Here is an 18,001-nt window from a genome sequence, read left to right as displayed (position 1 = left end):
CTCATCAAATCTGTGGGCCAGAGAAAATAACGTTTAAACTTCATTTTTAATAAATGTGCTATGACCTGAACTGGTGATTGTTGATTCAAAATATGCAAAAACTTCAATAGTAAAATACAGACACTTACAGTAGACCTTGAAATATTACATGGACGCCTAAATTATTGCAAATTTAAATGCCTTCAGGAGCTCAGTCTTTTAAACCCACCTATCTGCTTGAACTGGACACCTGGCATCCTTTCTTTACTGCAAGTTTGTTAATACTTGAGCTCAATTTCCAGCTGTTGAGCTAATGCTAAGTGTTTATTTTGGCTGAACTGCATCTGTAATGCATTTTGGTGATATGGCTGGTGTGGAATTGAACAAATTATGTAGAATTGGGGAGTAAATGCTATCCCATGGACTGCTGTTGGGGTGGGAGTGTTGTAGCACATTACGTTGTAGTGCATGCTGGGGACTGTAGTGCAGCACATTGTGAAAGTGTCTAATATTAATAGAAAACTAACATACTTTTGCGGGCCAGATAGGATTGTGTGCCAGACCTGATCTGGCCTGCGGGCCTTGCATTTGACAAATGGGCACTAGATAGAACATTGCTGTGAGGATTTAATTGCATTAAAACTATTATATGTAGCTCCATCACAAGACAATATAATACTGAAAATCCAATATCAATATATAGAATTAAATACAAATTGATATCTGTGCCAAACATAAAAATATATGCATTTTGCCCCTAGTAAAATATGCATAAAAGCTGTAAGTGCATAGTGCAAACATTAACATATGAACACAAGAGACATACTCAGGCACTTGTTCTTGCTGTATCAAAAAATGTATCTAAACACTACAGTATTGTGTAATTTGTTGTACATGATACAAACTCTAATGAAAAACAAAAGAAAAATAACATATTTATTTACATTTTTAAAAACAGGAGTATGCACATGGTAAGACATATTGTGAAGACTTCAACAAAAAAGGTTCATGTGTCACGTTTCATTAAAAACCGATCAAGACTGTTTAATATATGATCATTGTGTGTACAACTACATCAGGCAGAACATACAGCATCAAGCACAGCGGTACAACACAGTGATTCTATTATGGGATTCTGTAGGTGGGGAACTTTATTACACACTCTTAATCATACATTATGCACAAGATTCCAAATATTAATCAAGACATTTAGATTCTACAATAAATAAATTTTACATACATCAAAGAACTTCAAATGTACAAGCTAGGAACAATAATCACAAGACATGAAAGTATATTTACATACACAAATAAAAGATTTACACACATCGCACTTTAATCAGTGACGGGAGAAAGACACAATGCACTTGATCTTATACTGTTCCTATGTCTACTAAACCAATCCATAGCACCTCATAAACGTCCCGCATGGTAGAAAACAAAACATGAATAAATATCCTTCTCTAAAACTAGGTCCTACAGCAAGCCAGTCAAAAAGCCTTCTCCCCAGTTCTGCCTGTCAGTTTTGGTCTTTGCTCTTGGTTGAAAAAACAAACACATCGTTCTCCCTCTTACTGTCACTGAGCCAAAATGAAAAACACATACACGTCTAAATTACTGTGTTTGCATATTTGTGGAGGCTGGTGGTTCAAAAGGTTATTTGTTAAGACAAAAGAACCTAAAATAATCCTATCTGAAGGACAGACGCAGCTGTACGCGAAAGTCTGAAAACCCCTGTTTTGTTGATTTTCTACATGAACGTAAGTTAACACATCCTCGATAGAAACAGGCTTAAAAAAGGCATTTTCTGCTAATTTTAGTGCACAATTCTTCTTAATTGCTTAGTTAAAAAAGCACCCAATATAAAATGTAGCATGGCTTTTGCACAGGCTATTTACATTTTATTAACATTTTAATTTTTCCCAAAAATGTTAAATGCAGCAAATAAACACACAACAAATGTGTAGAAGTGTGTTCTCTGTAGAGGCTTTGTTAACTTACTTTCATTTCAATCATTTGACCAGGGGTGCCAAAACCTTTGCACACAATCATATGAATACTGGAGACGTTATGAAGCACCCCCAGAGCTGCAGAGCAAGGAATCTGTAAAATATTTATATACTTCATACAGCTTCAAATAAGCAATAACCTTGTCCTGTAACTTTCAAGTAACAGTGTTTTACCCCTTTAGTTATTTCTTTGTCCCTGATAGAAATTACACTAAGATAACACTGCTTATAGCTACTCTTTTAACAGTCACTGAACAAGATATAAGAAGCAGAGACTGAAAAAGGAAACAATAATGCTTATTTGAGCAATTATGTGACAGACTAGACATCCTCTAGGCTTCTTTGGAAAGATGCCATAGAAAAAACATTAAGAACCTTCTTTATAGAGCCTTGTCTGTTAAAACATTGACACTGGTTTGTGTCCAACAGTTTCAAAGTATGTCATAAACTACCTTGCATCACCAGTTTTTGTTTTTTTTCGCTTCATAGACTTTGGTTTATTGATCATCAACGTTACAAAAGCAGAACTCCTTTAGTAGACTAATAGACATCTGAGGTTCTCTTTAATGTGAATCTACTTATTAAGCTTTTGCTGGAAGTCCTGAGGTTCTGCTATATTGCTGTGGTGTGGAAAACAGCACTCACCAGTCAAGAAAACAGTAAACCCCCCCAAAAATATATTTACAGTATCGCATAGCTGACAAAAACCTACCTCATAATATTGTGTATTTGCAGGATTTTGGTTACAAAGTAAAAACATAATCATTTCTATAATTTCATTATTCTTAAAAGAATCATTTCACAAGGCACATTATTGTTGAAGCTAAGATTTACAGCTAATTACAAAAGGTCAAAAAAGACAAAGACACACAAAAGTGCTAACTACAGAAGAGGTTGATGTTGTTTGAGGTTATGATGTTTTTCTGTGCTTACTAGAAGCTTCTAGGGCTCCTGGAAGGATGACCCTGTTTTGTGCCAGGAACAAAATCGTTCGGTGTTCTTCATTCTCCAACAATCTCCAAATGTCTGTTTGCTGAGGTTGTATGGAAAAAGAGGATCTCCAAGCTCAGATGTCCTCTGATTTTGAAGCAGTATCCAGCCTCAGCCTTGACATAAGTTTATATCTCATCTTCAAGACTGACAATTTGCCGCTGAAAAAAAAGGTAAAGAGCAATTAGGAGACAATGCCATGCAGTCCACTTTCCCATTCTGCTCATGGAGTACTGCTGCCCTGCATGTCATAGACCACTGTCATATGTCACCAATCAAGATGGTTTTTTGCTTTTTTAGTTTAGCTGTCATTTTGTTACAATTCACAATTTGGTCACATTCAACTTTGCTAACCACTTAAATAATTTGTTGGAGTTGATACTTAAAATGTCCAGTGGAAATACAAACTGGCTTCCCAAAAGTGATGCTAGAGATGCAAACATTATGCTCTTACAGGTGGGTAGGAGTAGCCATCAGAGTTGAAGGTTCTGCATATGTGAACTTTGTCCTCTGTGGTCTTCTGGTAGACTGGGTTGTCAAAGTGAATGCTGTTTGTGTTTTTCAGCTTCCAGGTCCTCCACAGCAAAACACCACCAATTCCAAGAAGACATAACATGCCTTTATGAAGAATGAAAAAAATATATTATGAAGTGTGCTGGGTTTTTCAGATCATTTGAACTGCATTTGAGGACTTTATAGAGACAGCCCGAGTCTTTCTCTTTGCAATTTATAATGTGGTATCATTTAGTTATACTGACCTAAGGACAATACAATATAAAGAGCAACTGATGTTGGAGATGTCTTGTTTACGGCTGCAGCAACACCACTGTGGTCATCTAAGAGAACAAAACAATACCAAACATTAGAAGGTTGAAATTCCATGAGTCTAGAGCCTGAGCTGTGTTGTCAGTCAATTAAGGGCAAATCTGAGTTAGTGTGTGAGTCGGTCAATGTACAACTCAGATGAAAACAGGGTCTCTATCCCTGCTACTTTATAATGACACACTCATGTACCCAAAAACGTCTGATTTGAGTTTAAACTGACCCTTACTTGTCTGTGTGGACACCTCAGAAGGAGTGTTGGTTGACAGAGTTTCTGTAACACCTTCTTTGGGCTGGGTGTGAAGAACAGGCATAGGAGTGGTGGTGCTCAGAGCTGACGCTTTGGTAGTAGGAGGTACAGTGGTTGTGGGGTTTTGAGGCTGAGCTGTAGCAGAAGTCTTGGGCTGGACTTGTGGCAATGTTGATGGCACAGCTGTCCGAAACAAAAATACAGCACACAGAGAGGAATTTACATGATGTATGCTTAAATGATTATCTGCAGACAGTGTATCTTGAACAAAGCCTGACACTGACTTTAACATTACATTCTTAACATTTATCCTAGTATATATTATAAATAATTATAACACGTTGATCTTACCAGGGACGCATTTCCTCATATCCTTGTCTAGCATCATGTTGTCAGGGCAGGCACATGTGTACTTTGGTGAGAATCTGCTAACCTGTGGGGCAGCCAAACATAGGAATTCGCATCCGCCGTTGCCAAGCATGCACCAGTTTACAGCTGAAAAAGGACAACAGTGTGAAACAAGAATAGTGAGCAAACCCATGCATAAGAGGCAGGCTCGTGTTTTTGTATATGTATCATTAAATGGTCACTGGATGCTAATAAAATATACACCTGAAAGGGTCATCTCTGTATTTAACACATTGTAAAATCCAGAGTACTATATGGAGCACTAACATAGGAAACATTTATTTCACACAAAATTACACAAAAGCTACAGCTAAACAGAAAGAAAGGTTTTTCAGTATTTACTGTGAGCCTTTATCACAGCTTGCATTTTTTCAGGAAACTTGCTTTCGGGTTTTCAAAGAAACCTATAAGGAAGTTCAGTTTTCGCTGCATTTTCTGCCTCTCGCAATTCAATAATTTACAATTACATTTAAGGTCTGGTGAGATCAAAGAGGTTGAGTTCTGGTGTACTTTACGGACATTTTGACTGACATTTAAGTAAATAAAGGGTGGTTTCTGACTTTTACGCAGTATTTTAACTTGCAACCTTCTCCTACCATAACCTTCTCCTGGCCAACACACCTCGGGGTTGCTTGAGGTTGTGGAATAGCACAATGTCCTCGGGAGATGAGAGGTGCTCCGCCACTTTTGTGATGTCTTCTCCTGTCACACGGTTTGCACTCAGGATAGCATTGTTGCTAACATCAGTCCAGAACACTTTCTCCTGAAGAGAGAGAATGAAGGTAATGTGTCTTATTTCGGCAAAGCTTCACCAATGCATATTAAAACCTTCTAAAACCTTCTTCTTACAACTTAAACATTAAATGAGATTTGAAAACAAGTGGAGAAACCCTGTGGAAAGTGCAGATTCTAAATATTCCGTCAATACAAGATTTGTGCTTGTAACAAAATTTTATTTCATTACAATGACAGTTGTTCTAAATACAGTCTTGTTTTGCAGAAAGACCACATTTTGTTATTTATTCAACTTTCCTTCTGACAATTTGAAAAACGTCAGGTTTGTGGAAACAACAAAGTGAAACATTACAACAAAGAATTTAAATTAAATTAAAATGTACACTGCAAAAATTTTTTGGCAAGTAAAATCTTAAATCTGGACAATGTATCAGTTTGAGAGTGTTGCAAGAATATTATAACTTATTTCTAGACATTTTTACGTCTTTTCAGTCTAGTGAAATTATTATAGAGTGAAATGGTCTTATTTCATTGGTGGACAGCAATTTATTTTGAAACAACCAAAATGACCTTAAGCAAGGAAATTATCTGCCAACAGTAAAATAGTTATATAGAAGATAAAATTTATGTATCACTATGAAACAAAACATGTAATGAACATCTAAAAACTAGTTAGATAATATTCTTATAGCAATGTTATAATGAGAAATGTTAGATAATTTGACTTCAATTATTTTCAGTTTCTAGGATATCATATTTTTGCAGTTTAATTCATTATTCAGCTAACAAAATATGTAACTACATATGAATAACCACATAATGTAAATTACATCTATAGCAAAGCAAAAGTACTAACTAGACTTCTAAGGGTCATTTGGACTTTGAATGGGCTTCTAAAATGTGTGTTCACCTCAAAAACAGTGACGCTCAGTGGGTGGGCCAATCTGCCATGGTCTATAATGAGTGTCCGGCGACTGCCGCCCTGTACATCAATGCTGGAGAGAGTGTGCAGTTTGGAGTCCACCCAGTACAGTCGCTGGTTCAACAGATCTGAACAGAAGAGAGGATGGGAAAACAGGTCAAACCAAACTGATCCACCACACTGACTCACAAAGCTTTATGAGGAAAGATTTCAATACAGCCAGTCAAGACACTTGTCACTAAGGGACAATGAAGCAGACTGGCAGGTTCTTACCAAGAGTTATCCCATTGGGCCAGATAATGTTATCAGTCACTAGTGCACTGCGGTCAACTCCATTCAATCCACCCCTCTCAATCTTAGCTGGGGTACCCCAGTCTGTCCAGTACACAAAGCTAGAAAATACAACATAGACCTTATGTTACAGGACTAGGTAAAGTGGTCAGTATGCATAAGTATTCAGACACTTCTAATTAGTGTTAACATCAAGTTTGGAACATGACTTACTTCTTAATTGGGTCAACCACAATTGCTCTTGGCTTGGCCAGGTCTTTTGCAAATAGTGTCTTATGCTTCTTCCCATTGGCTGTTGCTACAGAGATTGTGCCACGAATACTGTCGGTCCAGTAGATGTTACCATGGACCCAGTCCGTAGCGATCCCCTCAGGTGCTTCCACGCCACTGCCAATCACAACGCTGTGCTGAGAGGAGTCTGAGGCTGAGTCCATAGGAGCTCTAGGAAAAACACAACAGTATGGAAGTGATTAGATTGTGGCACAACTGGATTTGTATCTCTTGATGTCTCTAGGTCAGAAACTTTAGCAAGTCATCAGCTGCAAAGGACTTGCAACCATATTTATTTTTAAGATAAGTCCAGCTACTTTTGGACACTGGAATGGGGGCTTACATATAAAAAGACTGGGATTTCTATATCATTCACTACCCTTATACCCTTTATAATAAATATTATACACTCTGCCCCCTTGTCAACATTTCATTTCATATCCATGTTTTTTTTTCTAGAGTGCAAGTCACAACCACAAAAACTGCTATGAGAGAATCCACATAGGTAAACAGGGCTTTCTTAATACCTGTAAATCTTTTTAAGAGACAGGTCACACCAGAAGATCTCCTTGGTGGCAATGTTCACGTCCAGTGCAACTACGTTTTTCAGGCGAGAGATGACACGTGTGTATTCACTGCGATCCAGAGTCATCTTTCTCACCTCATGGCGATTGGTGAAGAACAGGTAGGCTATAGTTCCTGAACACAATAAACAGACCAGGAGGATAAAGGCAGAGAAAAGGAGTATTAAAGCCATCAGAAATAAATAATACTTAAAAGTAGGTGCACTTCTGAGTTTTAATACACACCGATAGCTTTGCAGGCTTTGGTTGCTGGGTCTAACTGGTAGCCTTCCTCACACTCACACTTGTAGCTGCCCAACTGGTTTACACAGATTTGGCTGCAAGTGTCTGGATTAGCACATTCATCAATGTCTGTGTGGGGAAAAATTATAAATCAGATAAATCATCAAATGTCAGTGTAGTATAAAGATAGACACATCATGTTAGGCTGAACCACAATCAGTTTAACCATCCTTTTGCTCACTAAATACAGGTGTAATCGCCCTGAAATATGAATGAGATTTGTGATGAAGCTGAATTTTACATAAATTTGAAACTCAAATACTTTTTTTTCTTCCTTTTTTGCACAAACTACAATATTGAGTTGACATAACAAGGCCAAGAACCTCATGTCATATTTGCATCCTCTGAATAATGTTAAGAGCTAACAAAAAAGCAGAAGCATACTATTTCTGAAGGTTCAACAAGAATAGTTGTAAGGGAATAACATTCAAAGAACAACGATATTTCTTTTTTTTTTTGTTATTATGTAGCTGCTATAAAATGTGTTATCTATTAAAAGTAACTTTCCATGTCTACTAAATTCTACATAAAGTAAATTACATCTTACTTACATTCTAGTTGGGTTGCACATAATTTACAGACAACTTATGACTTCCACCACTGAACCTACAGAACTTGTCTAATAGATTATAGCAAATTTAATATATGGATCAAATTTGACTTTGGACCGCCATCTGTCTCTAGCACTGGAAACTGATATAAACACAAGTTTAAACAGAAGCTTCAGCCAGGAATCTCATATGTCATGTTTCGGCATGAAAGCTACTTTGCTTTCTTTATCTATTTCTGCATCATCATTATCTTACCTTCACATCGCTTCTTGTCCACTAAGCGGAATCCACTGGGGCACAAGCATTCATAGCCAATCTTCAGGTCATTACAGATATGAGAGCAGCCACCATTGTTGTATAGACACTCGTTAGAATCTGTTGGTTTGCAAGTTATGGTTAAACACTGAAAAAACAAATCCTAAAAAAATTTTAGGTCTAAAGAAAGGAATCCAAACTACAATGCTTTTTGTGTTTAGTTGCTTTTGTACTCACCACACTCACGCAGTGGTTCATCAGACCAGTCCCTACAGTCACGCTGCTTGTTGCAAACTTTGTCGATGCTTATACATTCACCGCTGCGGCACTTAAACTTGGATGGAGCTTCGCAATGGGATGCTGAAAAAAATAGGTAATAAATGTCAAGGAAAGCTATTTCACCTACTGTGCTTGTACTGCAGCTGCAATTACAGAGCAGAGAATAGTTATTAACAAACACTGACACAACTCACCATTAACACAACCCAGTTCATCAGTCATGTCTTTACAGTCATAGACCTGGTTGCACTGGCGGCTGCCATGAATACATGATCCATCACCACACTGAAACTCATCTGGTCGGCATGTGGATAAAGCTGTTCAAAGAATACAGGTTACTAAAGCATCTTTCAACATATCATACCTTACTGTTTTCTTTTTTTCTCCTGACCCAATAATGCTATTTCATTACATTTCAAAAAAAATCTTTAGTGTAGACATAGTGTAGCTTAAAAATATATTAAAACACATTAGTGAATCCCTGATGTGGGAGAAGATTTGTTCGCAATATTTGTGACCAAAATGTAACTGGAGCATCTGAGATCCAACATCCAGCATATATTGAGCATGTAGTGAGGAAAGATAGCCTGAGGCTTCCAAAAGGTTCTTAAAGTTTAAGGGTTACAGAAGGGGCGAGTGAATATATTGGACAACAGATATCAGTCAATATTGGGGTGCAACGGATTTATCAGTATCTCTAACATTTCTCACAATGTTTAAGGGCTTGATTTATATTGTAATGAAAAGACATCTCTTGCACAGGAGAAACCATTTGTTTTTGAGGATGTAATAGCTGAGAATCACCAAAAAAGCTTTCCTATGGCAATAACTCACGAAAAATAAAAGCTAACAGAAACCAACACAATAACAAAGCGTTCTGGGAAGCCTGAGTTTAAGAAATGTGACAATTGACTGCCAATCATATCAGTTATTAAAGCACTGTTTAACTAATTAATGGTGATTAAAAGGTTTATTTCACAGGCTTATTATTCACTAACTACAGGGACTTCAAAGCAAACTATTTGAGATATTCTTAGGTTATAGAAGTGTGTAGTAAAACCTTAGGCCTGCTTGTTTAAGGGGTTAATTTTTGATTACTTTAAATTGTACTGGCCAATATTATAATCAAAATTAGAATTTTAACTGCCTTAAAATCAGTATTGCAAAATATTTTACACTGATCACACACTAAAAAAGATCAATGGTGTGGATTACGACTTACAGCAGTTTTTCTCATCTGATCGATCCAGACAGTCAGCCTCTCTGTCGCATCTCCAGCTGCTGTGGATGCATTCTCCACTGCCACAGTGGAACTCCAGAATGGAGCAGGGCCTGGTTCTGCTGGGAGGTACTGAAGGCCGGACTCCACAGTTCTGCGGCCACTCATCCGAACCATCAGGGCAGTCCATATCTCCGTCACAGGCCCACAGTCGAGGAAGACATGCTGAGTTGTTGCAGCGGAAGGAAGATGAGCCGCAAGTGCTGGGCAGGCATTGAGCTTCATCACTGCCATCATCACAGTCTGACTCATCGTCACACACAAATGCACGAGACACACACTGGCCATTGGCACAGCGGAATTCACCACTGAGACACTGTCTGGAACCTGTGAGAGAAGTATAGAACATTTAGACATAATTAATCCAACAGCACAGACCCTCATTATTTATATGCTACAATAATTAGCTGTTCCAAAGCAGGATAATGTCAAATTCTGCTCACCACAGCCAGCCTCATCCGCACCATTCTCACAGTCCGCATTGCCATCACATTTCCAGCTGTTAGGCACACATTGGTTTAGTCGTCCACCACAGCTGAACTCGGTCGGTCTGCATGTTTTTGACACTGCAAGGGAAATGACAGAATGCAGACTGAGATTGGAGCATGTGGTATACCACAGCACTACTCAGCATTACCAAAAGCAGAGTCTGTCACACTTCTAGATATTAAAGCCATAGTAGTTCTGTCACAACTATTATATAATCACCTCATGGCAATTATTGGAGCTGATTGCAATAATAGTAATATTTGTTCATTTGAGCTTGAACTGTTCCTGTTGGGGGCTACTAAGTATAGACAGCTGGGAAGCAAGATAACTAATCAGACAATCTGCCATCTTTAGGCTTTCATAACCGCATAAGATAATCAATTATTAATCGCAGTTATTTATATGGTAATTAAAGGCCCATTTCCTCATTTTTCTTGCTTTTTATTTTTTTCTTGAGTTTAATTTATAACATTTGTGTGTTTCTGTGTACCAAAAACACTCATAATTAATTTTACATCACCATTAGCTGTTTTTGCTTCATAGCTATAGCGGAAACCTAAAGAGGCAAGTTTAGGACACCTAGCATGCCTGCCAACTGAAAGGGGGAATCTGTCCAAAGGTGATTTTCCATTGAAATATTACTCTAGCAATATTTATGACAAGTGATCCTTTAATGGCGTCAATTGCATGTAAAGACATACTCACAGCAGGCAGCAGGGAGCTCATCAGTGCCATCACCGCAGTCATCTGTACCATCACACATCCACCTCAGAGTAATACACTTCCCATTGCCACACTGGAAATTCCTGGAGTCGCATGCAGCAGCATCTGCAGAATGTGCACATTTAATATTGGAATAAATCGTCTCACACAGAGCTTTTCAACCCAGTGCCTTGTGACAGATTATCGTAACACTGTGGTAACAATAACGTCAGTGTGATCTAATGCGAGATCAGGAAGAGAGTCAGAACTGAAAGGACTGAAAGTACAGATCACTAGCACCTTTAGCACACATCAAACATACAGTCGTCCTGGTTATTGCGCGCCAGGTTGCAACAGATCTGGAGCCGCCAATTAAAAGTTGTTAGTTAGCTCAACGGTTGAAACCTGTTACCTCATCGTTCTTCACAACCAACATGAATCATGAAGACACATAAATTCAGGAAGCCTATTGAATTTCAGAGGAGTTGGGAAGACAATGGCTTATTATAACAGTGTGGAAAGGTTGCAGCAGGTTTGTCCTGTTTTGTGGTAGGAGAAGAAATGAGAGTGTGTAATGTTACATGCTAACTGTAATGAACAGTGTGTTATTTGCTGCACAATTACTGCCATTTTATTTTACTTACTATTGTTGTTATCACTATATTAACAGCAGTTATTCTTGGTTGCAGCATTTGATGTTGAAATGGATTTACTTAAACTATGGTAGATTGCCAAAAGCAAGCAGATAAAATCAGTTTTCATATTTATTTTATTATTATTATTGTTTATTTATAATTAAAAAAACAAAACAAAGCTACACTATGTAAGCGGATTCGGAAAACACATGTGGAACCTTCTTTTTGAGCATGTTACGTTAATACGTAAAGATGTACGACGTTGCCCAGAAAACTGCCTCCAAATCTGGCTGAACTATTATTACAGACTGACTTGCAGCAGCACACAGATATTTAAATATTTTGCCATGCTTTTTCTCCTAATTCAGTAATTCTACTTTTTAACAAAAAATCTTTATTTATTAAATTATATATAAAATTAATATATTAAAATCAACCCCTTAATTGTCCAGGGTCCACCGGCTGTCCCAACGTTTTATTTACACATTTCTATAACTTAAGATTAGCTCAGCCAGTTTGCAGTGAAGTCCCTAAAGTTAGTAAATATACTTTAGTATGTAATAAGGTTGGGATTTTAAAGGGTAAACAAAAAAAAAACGTATTATGGTGTTAACTACATAACAATTTATATTGTGTAAATTGTGTTGTGATAATCTTTTTTAATCTAACCTGTGTTGTTTAAGATGGGAAGACTCTCCGATGCTTTATGCTGGTAAAACACAGATTATAATGTTTTTCATCACCAATGATCATCCTTTGCTCTTTTTTGAGAAGAAACTACTCCTGGAGTGTGGCGTCCTGTTCTAGAATAAAGCAGTGGTGGAACACTGGAGATAAACAGGAGAAACCTGCTACTATAGCTGGCATAAACCCTTAACAACGATGTAATTGCTGTCTATTAAATCTCCTTAAAATGACCTCAGTGTGCTTGTTCAGTAAATAAAGGCTCAACCCTCAACTCTCACTCAGCTGAGCCAGTTAGTGCCTGTATTTCGACAAGCACCAGGGGAGCTCTGGGATGTGCCTTCTGACAGAACGGTCAGTGACATGGTCACCTGTTTCTGATAGGAATTGAGGAGGTGGGCCTAATGGATCACACCACTTTTTGCTGAGATTTGTTTACAGAGATAGTGACAGGAACCATGCAAAACACACACACACACACACACACACACAAACACACACACACACACACACACACACACACACACACATATATATATATATATATATATATATATATATATATATATATATACAAACGACCAGTGAAACTACATGGGTCTTCTGAGTTCCTAAATGTGTGATCATAATGGTAAAATTGTGGTAATTTTCATGTTTTCTCATTTTCATATCATTTTCATATCATAAAACAACATTGTGGGCATTAGGCAGAGCATTTTATGTAGCTATTTTATTGTAATAACTTGAATGATTTGCTTTTCAAAACCATTCATACAATATAAAGGACAGCAGGAATTTCCAAATTGTGTAAAAAAAAGAATAGAGTTAGTGTTTTTTTTTTTTTAATGATGGTGTCATTCATCATCTCTGAGTTATATGAAGACTGCCAAAGCAGCCATCCCAACTGTCTGGTTTCCAAAACCTGTCCATGTCAAGTCTTCTCTGTTATTTTCTCTATGATTTATTATCAAAGCAGTCTATTCATGGAACCACAGAATATTCACGTTTGTACAAAACAAAGCAGTCAAGAGAAGAAAAACATGGGGGGAAATCTTCAGGGATATTATATCTTTCTCTGAGAAAACTACAGCGTAACTTACAGAAGGCTACATTCCAGCCCAGAGTAAAAATCCTTTATATTTTCATTTGCTCTCAGGAAGGTAAGCTTCACACCAGCAAGACTGTTTTAGCATCGATTTTATGGCAGATCATAACACTTGCTTTGTGACAACTAATTAAGTTACCATTTTACGGAAACATTTACCTGATAAGAGACTGGGGGCAAGAAGCCAGAGTTTCTCTGACATTGCTTACACATTAACTCAGCAAGTAAAGAAGAAGCGTCATGCAAAAGAGCTTCAGAGTGTTTAATCGATCCATAAGTGGTCATTAATACATAATGTCTATGCATCTGAAATCCACTCAGGCAAGGCTGCATTCTCATGGAGAGATAATTTAGACAACACAGTAAATGGAGCACTGAATGAATGATCACTCATCGTCTTTATAATTTTGAGAGACAATTTTTAAAATGTGCCACTACTGATTCTTTTTTGTCTGTTCCAACCTATTAAGCCTCAGAAAGACTAACTATCATGTTACATATAGTGTGGCGTGGAAATACTAAAGTATCGTAATGTTGTCACCATCTACCCCTAATAACAAAGACTTCAGAAATGCCCCACCCTGCATTCCAGTCAACGGCATAAAAAGCACTTATACATCATTGAAGGCAAGAACAGGCTGGATTACAAAAAGTGAATTGAACTTTCTCAAACCCAGCTGTCCTCAGATCAGTCCAGGACATAAGGAAAACATCCAAGAAGCACCACATGACCATCAAATGTAGCAACATCTACCATACGGGTGCCCCAAGTGCCTGCCCAGGGGCACCAAAAGGGCACTCCAAAAAAGTGCATGCTTTCAAATTATTTGAGTCTGTTAACGCTTTTTGAAAGTCAGTTTATTTTTACACACCACAACAGTCAGTCTGAAAATCTAAACCTCCACCACTGTTGAGTACATTTGGCAGACAGTGGCATGTATGTGGGTAATAGGATCATTTCAGCATCTTATTTTGTGTAGCGATGCCTGACCGATCTCAACAAGGTCTTAGCTGAAGAGTTTACTCTGGTTCAGATTAGCTTTTGATTTATATATTAAGTTTGTGAAGAATCAATATAACTTTTCTGTAAAACCAAGACCTTTTACACGAATTAGCGTGGGTTATTATCAGTGGGTTCGTGGGGACAGGGTGCTATAGACCTAATGCCCAGAGGAATCACAGGATCTTAATTTGGCTCTGGTCACTGCCTATGTAATATCTAAACGAACATCTCCACAGCAGTGAGTGGAAACATACAGTAGATACATTAGTATCAAAACTGGTCTTAAACCAATGGACAGGCTGTGCTGTGTACAGGAGTGTCTTTCCTGCTTTATGGAGGCAGGGGAAGAGGCCTCTCTGTTATGGCGAATAAATCAGGGAAGAGGAGGCCAGTCTCGACACGTTTGTGGTGTCACACTTGGACAAAGCCATGCAGAACCTCTGAACAGTTCCAGGAAAAGCGTTAGGGGGCGAGAGAGCTGTGGAGCTCCTGCACTCAGGCAGCCTCCACTGGCCTGGAGCCCATAAGAGGGAGTGGGAGGATGCTGCCGAGTGATGCAATAAAACCTTTTGCAGTTTAGCAGTAGCTTAAAAGATAAATGAGCTTTTGCCAAAAGTGTCAAGCCAGCTAAACTTGTTCCTCCAGTTGTTATCTATAAAAAAAAATCCATAGATTCTGGATTGGGTTGCCTGCAAATGAGCTAACGGATATCACACAAAATCTTTTTTCTTCGAGCTAAAGTTAAATAAAAACTTATAACGTCAATTTAAGTATGTTTTCTTCTATACACAACAAAATATATGTAAACTAGTCACAGCCTGCAGGCTCTTACCTGTTTGAACAGGAGAGAATGCGAATACCAAGAAGAGCACAAATAACCGCTCTCCCATTTCTCTAGAGCGAAGTGTCAGCAGCACGTTGCTCCTGGTGTTATGATAGACTGCTTTTACCCTTTTCGCTCAGTTTTTGAGGCTGAAGAAAACTATTCCACCGTTTTTTTTTGTTTTTTTTTTTTTGGAGACTGGAGAGGGTCTGTGAAGCTGCTCGCCGACGCCGGTGAAAAACTTTGTGTTTATGATGAACCGGTTCAATTTGAATGGCTTTGGGGAGTGGGAGGGGCCTGGCCGCTGGGTGGTGTGAGAGGGCGGGGCTTGAGGAAAACCCACACAGTGAAGCCACAACTTCGCCTCCAAAACTGTTTCTGGAAAGGTGTGGAGGATGGAGAGACAAAGACGAGGACAGCCCGCACACCTGCACGTTCACATCTGTGCTGGGTAGAAAAAGACGGACAATCTGATCAAATCAGTCTGAAACAGGGTTTAGTAAGGAGAATGGTTCTGTTTAGAACCATGAGTTAAGTGATACTTTTTGATCCCCAGTGCTGACAGTCCATGACGCAGGTGTCCTTGAGCAAGACACCTAACCCCCAACTGCTCCCCGGGTGCTGTGGATAGGGCTGCCCACCGCTCTGGGCAAGTGTGTGTGTTCACTAGTGTGTATGTGGTGTTTCACTTCATGGAATTTCCCCGTTCCTTTACTTTACTGTTACTTTAAAAAAGTGTCCTCTCTGTGTGGCATTTGAATGTTCTCCCTGTGTCTGTGTGGGTTTCCTCCCACAGTCCAAAGACATGCAGTCAGGCTAATTGGTCATGCTAAATTGCCTCTAGGTGTGAAGTGTGTGAGTGTCTGTCTGTCTGCCTTGCGATGGACTGGCGACCTGTCCAGAGTGTATCCTGCCTTTTGTGCGAAGACTGCTGGGATAGGCTCCAGCACCCCCCTGCGACCATTAGAAAATGGATGGATGGATGGATGGATATAGTTGTATATAGAACCACTTTCTGCTTAAATGGTTCTTTATTGTTTGATTCTAAATAAAACCATTTCCTTTACTAAAGAACCATGAAGAAGGATCTTTTTTTATTGAATTATGACACGTTCATGAATGAAATGATAGCAATAACTATATTTGCAAACCTTCCTACTCAGCAGAGGAAAAATGTTGTGTACCCACCTTCTTAAAGTACTGTAGGGGGTCTCTAAATCAACTCTCAGCCCTGATATACCACATTTAATGGCTCTCAGCCTAGCGTCCTTGGCTTGAAGTGACTACTCTGTCGAACGAAGGAAAACAGAAGCCCAAAGTCATAAACATACTAGATACTGCAGCATCCCGTTTATTTCAGTTATGAGTAGACTTTATCTGGGAAACATAGTTAAGGATTTATGATCCCAAGGCCAGAGTTACTACAGTGATGAACAACACATGACCATTAATGATAAAGAAAACAAAGGCATCTCTTACGAAAGAAGAGCATCACCCAGGTCACGCAAATAGGTATTTTAGGCCTACGAGTAAGACAACTACCACTTAGATTCCTAATGTGTGATTTTTCATATGTGTCCAGTCTCTTCAGTGGCCTGAACACATCATAAAAACATTTGAACAAGGACACTGAGTATCCAAAGCACTCAGCACTCTAAAAAGAAGTGAGAATTTCATCATTCCTCTCCACTGTATCAAGAAAACGTCAGGTCAGGATGCATAATATTTGTACATGCTGCCCCTTTGTACCTGCGTAACGTATTTGTTCACCTCTGCTGTGGGAAGCCCATATTGATTCAGGAATGAACAAATTAAAAACAAACTGAGTGCCTCCCATACATTTACATCCGGCTTTCAGCACATGCTGTCCAGTAAAACACAAAGAATACATCATTGGTATTTGATCTATCATTGTTCTCCCTCATCCTCATCTTCTTCTTATATTATTATTATTATTATTATAAATGTACAGAACATTCACTTTCCCAGCAGAAGGTGCATGTTTTAGTTTTACTTTTCTTTTTACAGTATAAAAGTGAAGACCTGGATGCAAGGAAGGGTGTATGGGGACAGTGCATCAAATGAATATGAAATTAAGTTTGCCTGAAATCTGAGACATAAATCTGAGATAAAATCTATTTAGAGGTTTCATAAGTGTCATATAAGCAAGTCCTTCCAAAAACATCTTTTTTCAGACCATATAATAACCAAGATTTTTCCATTATTAATATTATATATAAAAACTGTAAAAAAAAAAAAAAAAAAAGGAGATATGTGTGTAGGTTCACTGTTTATTTTAGATAGTAGCTAAAATGGCTATATTTGTGCTGGAGACAGAGAGCCCTAGTCTCTATCATCACCATTGTAAAGTAAAATTGATCATTTGATTCACATGAAACCAAGTATAGTACAGTATCGTACAATTTCATTCCCTAATTAAAAGTACTGAAGATATACACTTGAGGGTACCACCACAGTGACAGCATATATATCCTAAATGGTACAGTTTTTTATGAAAGTCTAAAGAAGAGGCCTCATGAAAACAAGTTTCTAGCTGATGCATTAAGAAAACACCTGCAGAGGTGGCTGGATTTCAAAGAGTAAGCTTTCTTGGATCACGATAGCACAGAACGCAGTGAAAGTGTAGATGTATC

The 18,001-nt window shown here is 38.3% G+C and overlaps 1 protein-coding gene across 2 annotated transcripts; it reads right to left on the bottom strand.

Annotated features, from left to right (window-relative positions):
* Positions 1-901: 901 nt before the first annotated feature.
* Positions 902-15,575, bottom strand: ldlra (low density lipoprotein receptor a). Of its 2 annotated transcripts, none has more exons than XM_017705911.2 (18): positions 15,357-15,575; positions 11,101-11,223; positions 10,350-10,472; positions 9,850-10,233; positions 8,822-8,944; positions 8,586-8,708; positions 8,349-8,468; positions 7,486-7,611; positions 7,204-7,375; positions 6,620-6,847; positions 6,389-6,507; positions 6,104-6,243; positions 5,080-5,221; positions 4,402-4,545; positions 4,024-4,233; positions 3,737-3,814; positions 3,433-3,596; positions 902-3,139 (listed from the first exon to the last, which is right to left on the bottom strand). In XM_017705911.2, the coding sequence occupies exons 1-18, from the start codon at positions 15,412-15,414 to the stop codon at positions 3,107-3,109; spliced, it is 2,610 nt and encodes an 869-aa protein (XP_017561400.1). In that variant the 5' UTR covers positions 15,415-15,575; the 3' UTR covers positions 902-3,106. The 2 variants fall into 2 exon arrangements, with proteins under 2 accessions (XP_017561400.1, XP_017561401.1); XM_017705912.2 differs by having other exon boundaries at positions 4,030-4,233.
* Between the last annotated feature and the right edge of the window lie 2,426 nt (positions 15,576-18,001).

Source organism: Pygocentrus nattereri, chromosome 14 (assembly GCF_015220715.1).
Source record: "Pygocentrus nattereri isolate fPygNat1 chromosome 14, fPygNat1.pri, whole genome shotgun sequence".
NCBI classification, from domain to species: domain Eukaryota; kingdom Metazoa; phylum Chordata; class Actinopteri; order Characiformes; family Serrasalmidae; genus Pygocentrus; species Pygocentrus nattereri.
The sequence above is the reverse complement of the archived record's forward strand: the minus strand, read 5'-3'. Positions and strand labels throughout refer to the sequence as shown.

Bases quoted from the DNA above. Each gene is read 5' to 3' on its own strand.
- ldlra (XM_017705911.2), bottom strand. From the start codon at position 15,414: ATGGGAGAGCGGTTATTTGTGCTCTTCTTGGTATTCGCATTCTCTCCT. The intron at 8,945-9,849 runs GTAAGTCGTAAT...TTCTTTGAACAG, and splicing joins ATCAGATGAGAAAAACTGCT to CTTTATCCACATGCCGACCA. The intron at 7,612-8,348 runs GTAAGATAATGA...TTCCCCACACAG, and splicing joins GGACAAGAAGCGATGTGAAG to ACATTGATGAATGTGCTAAT.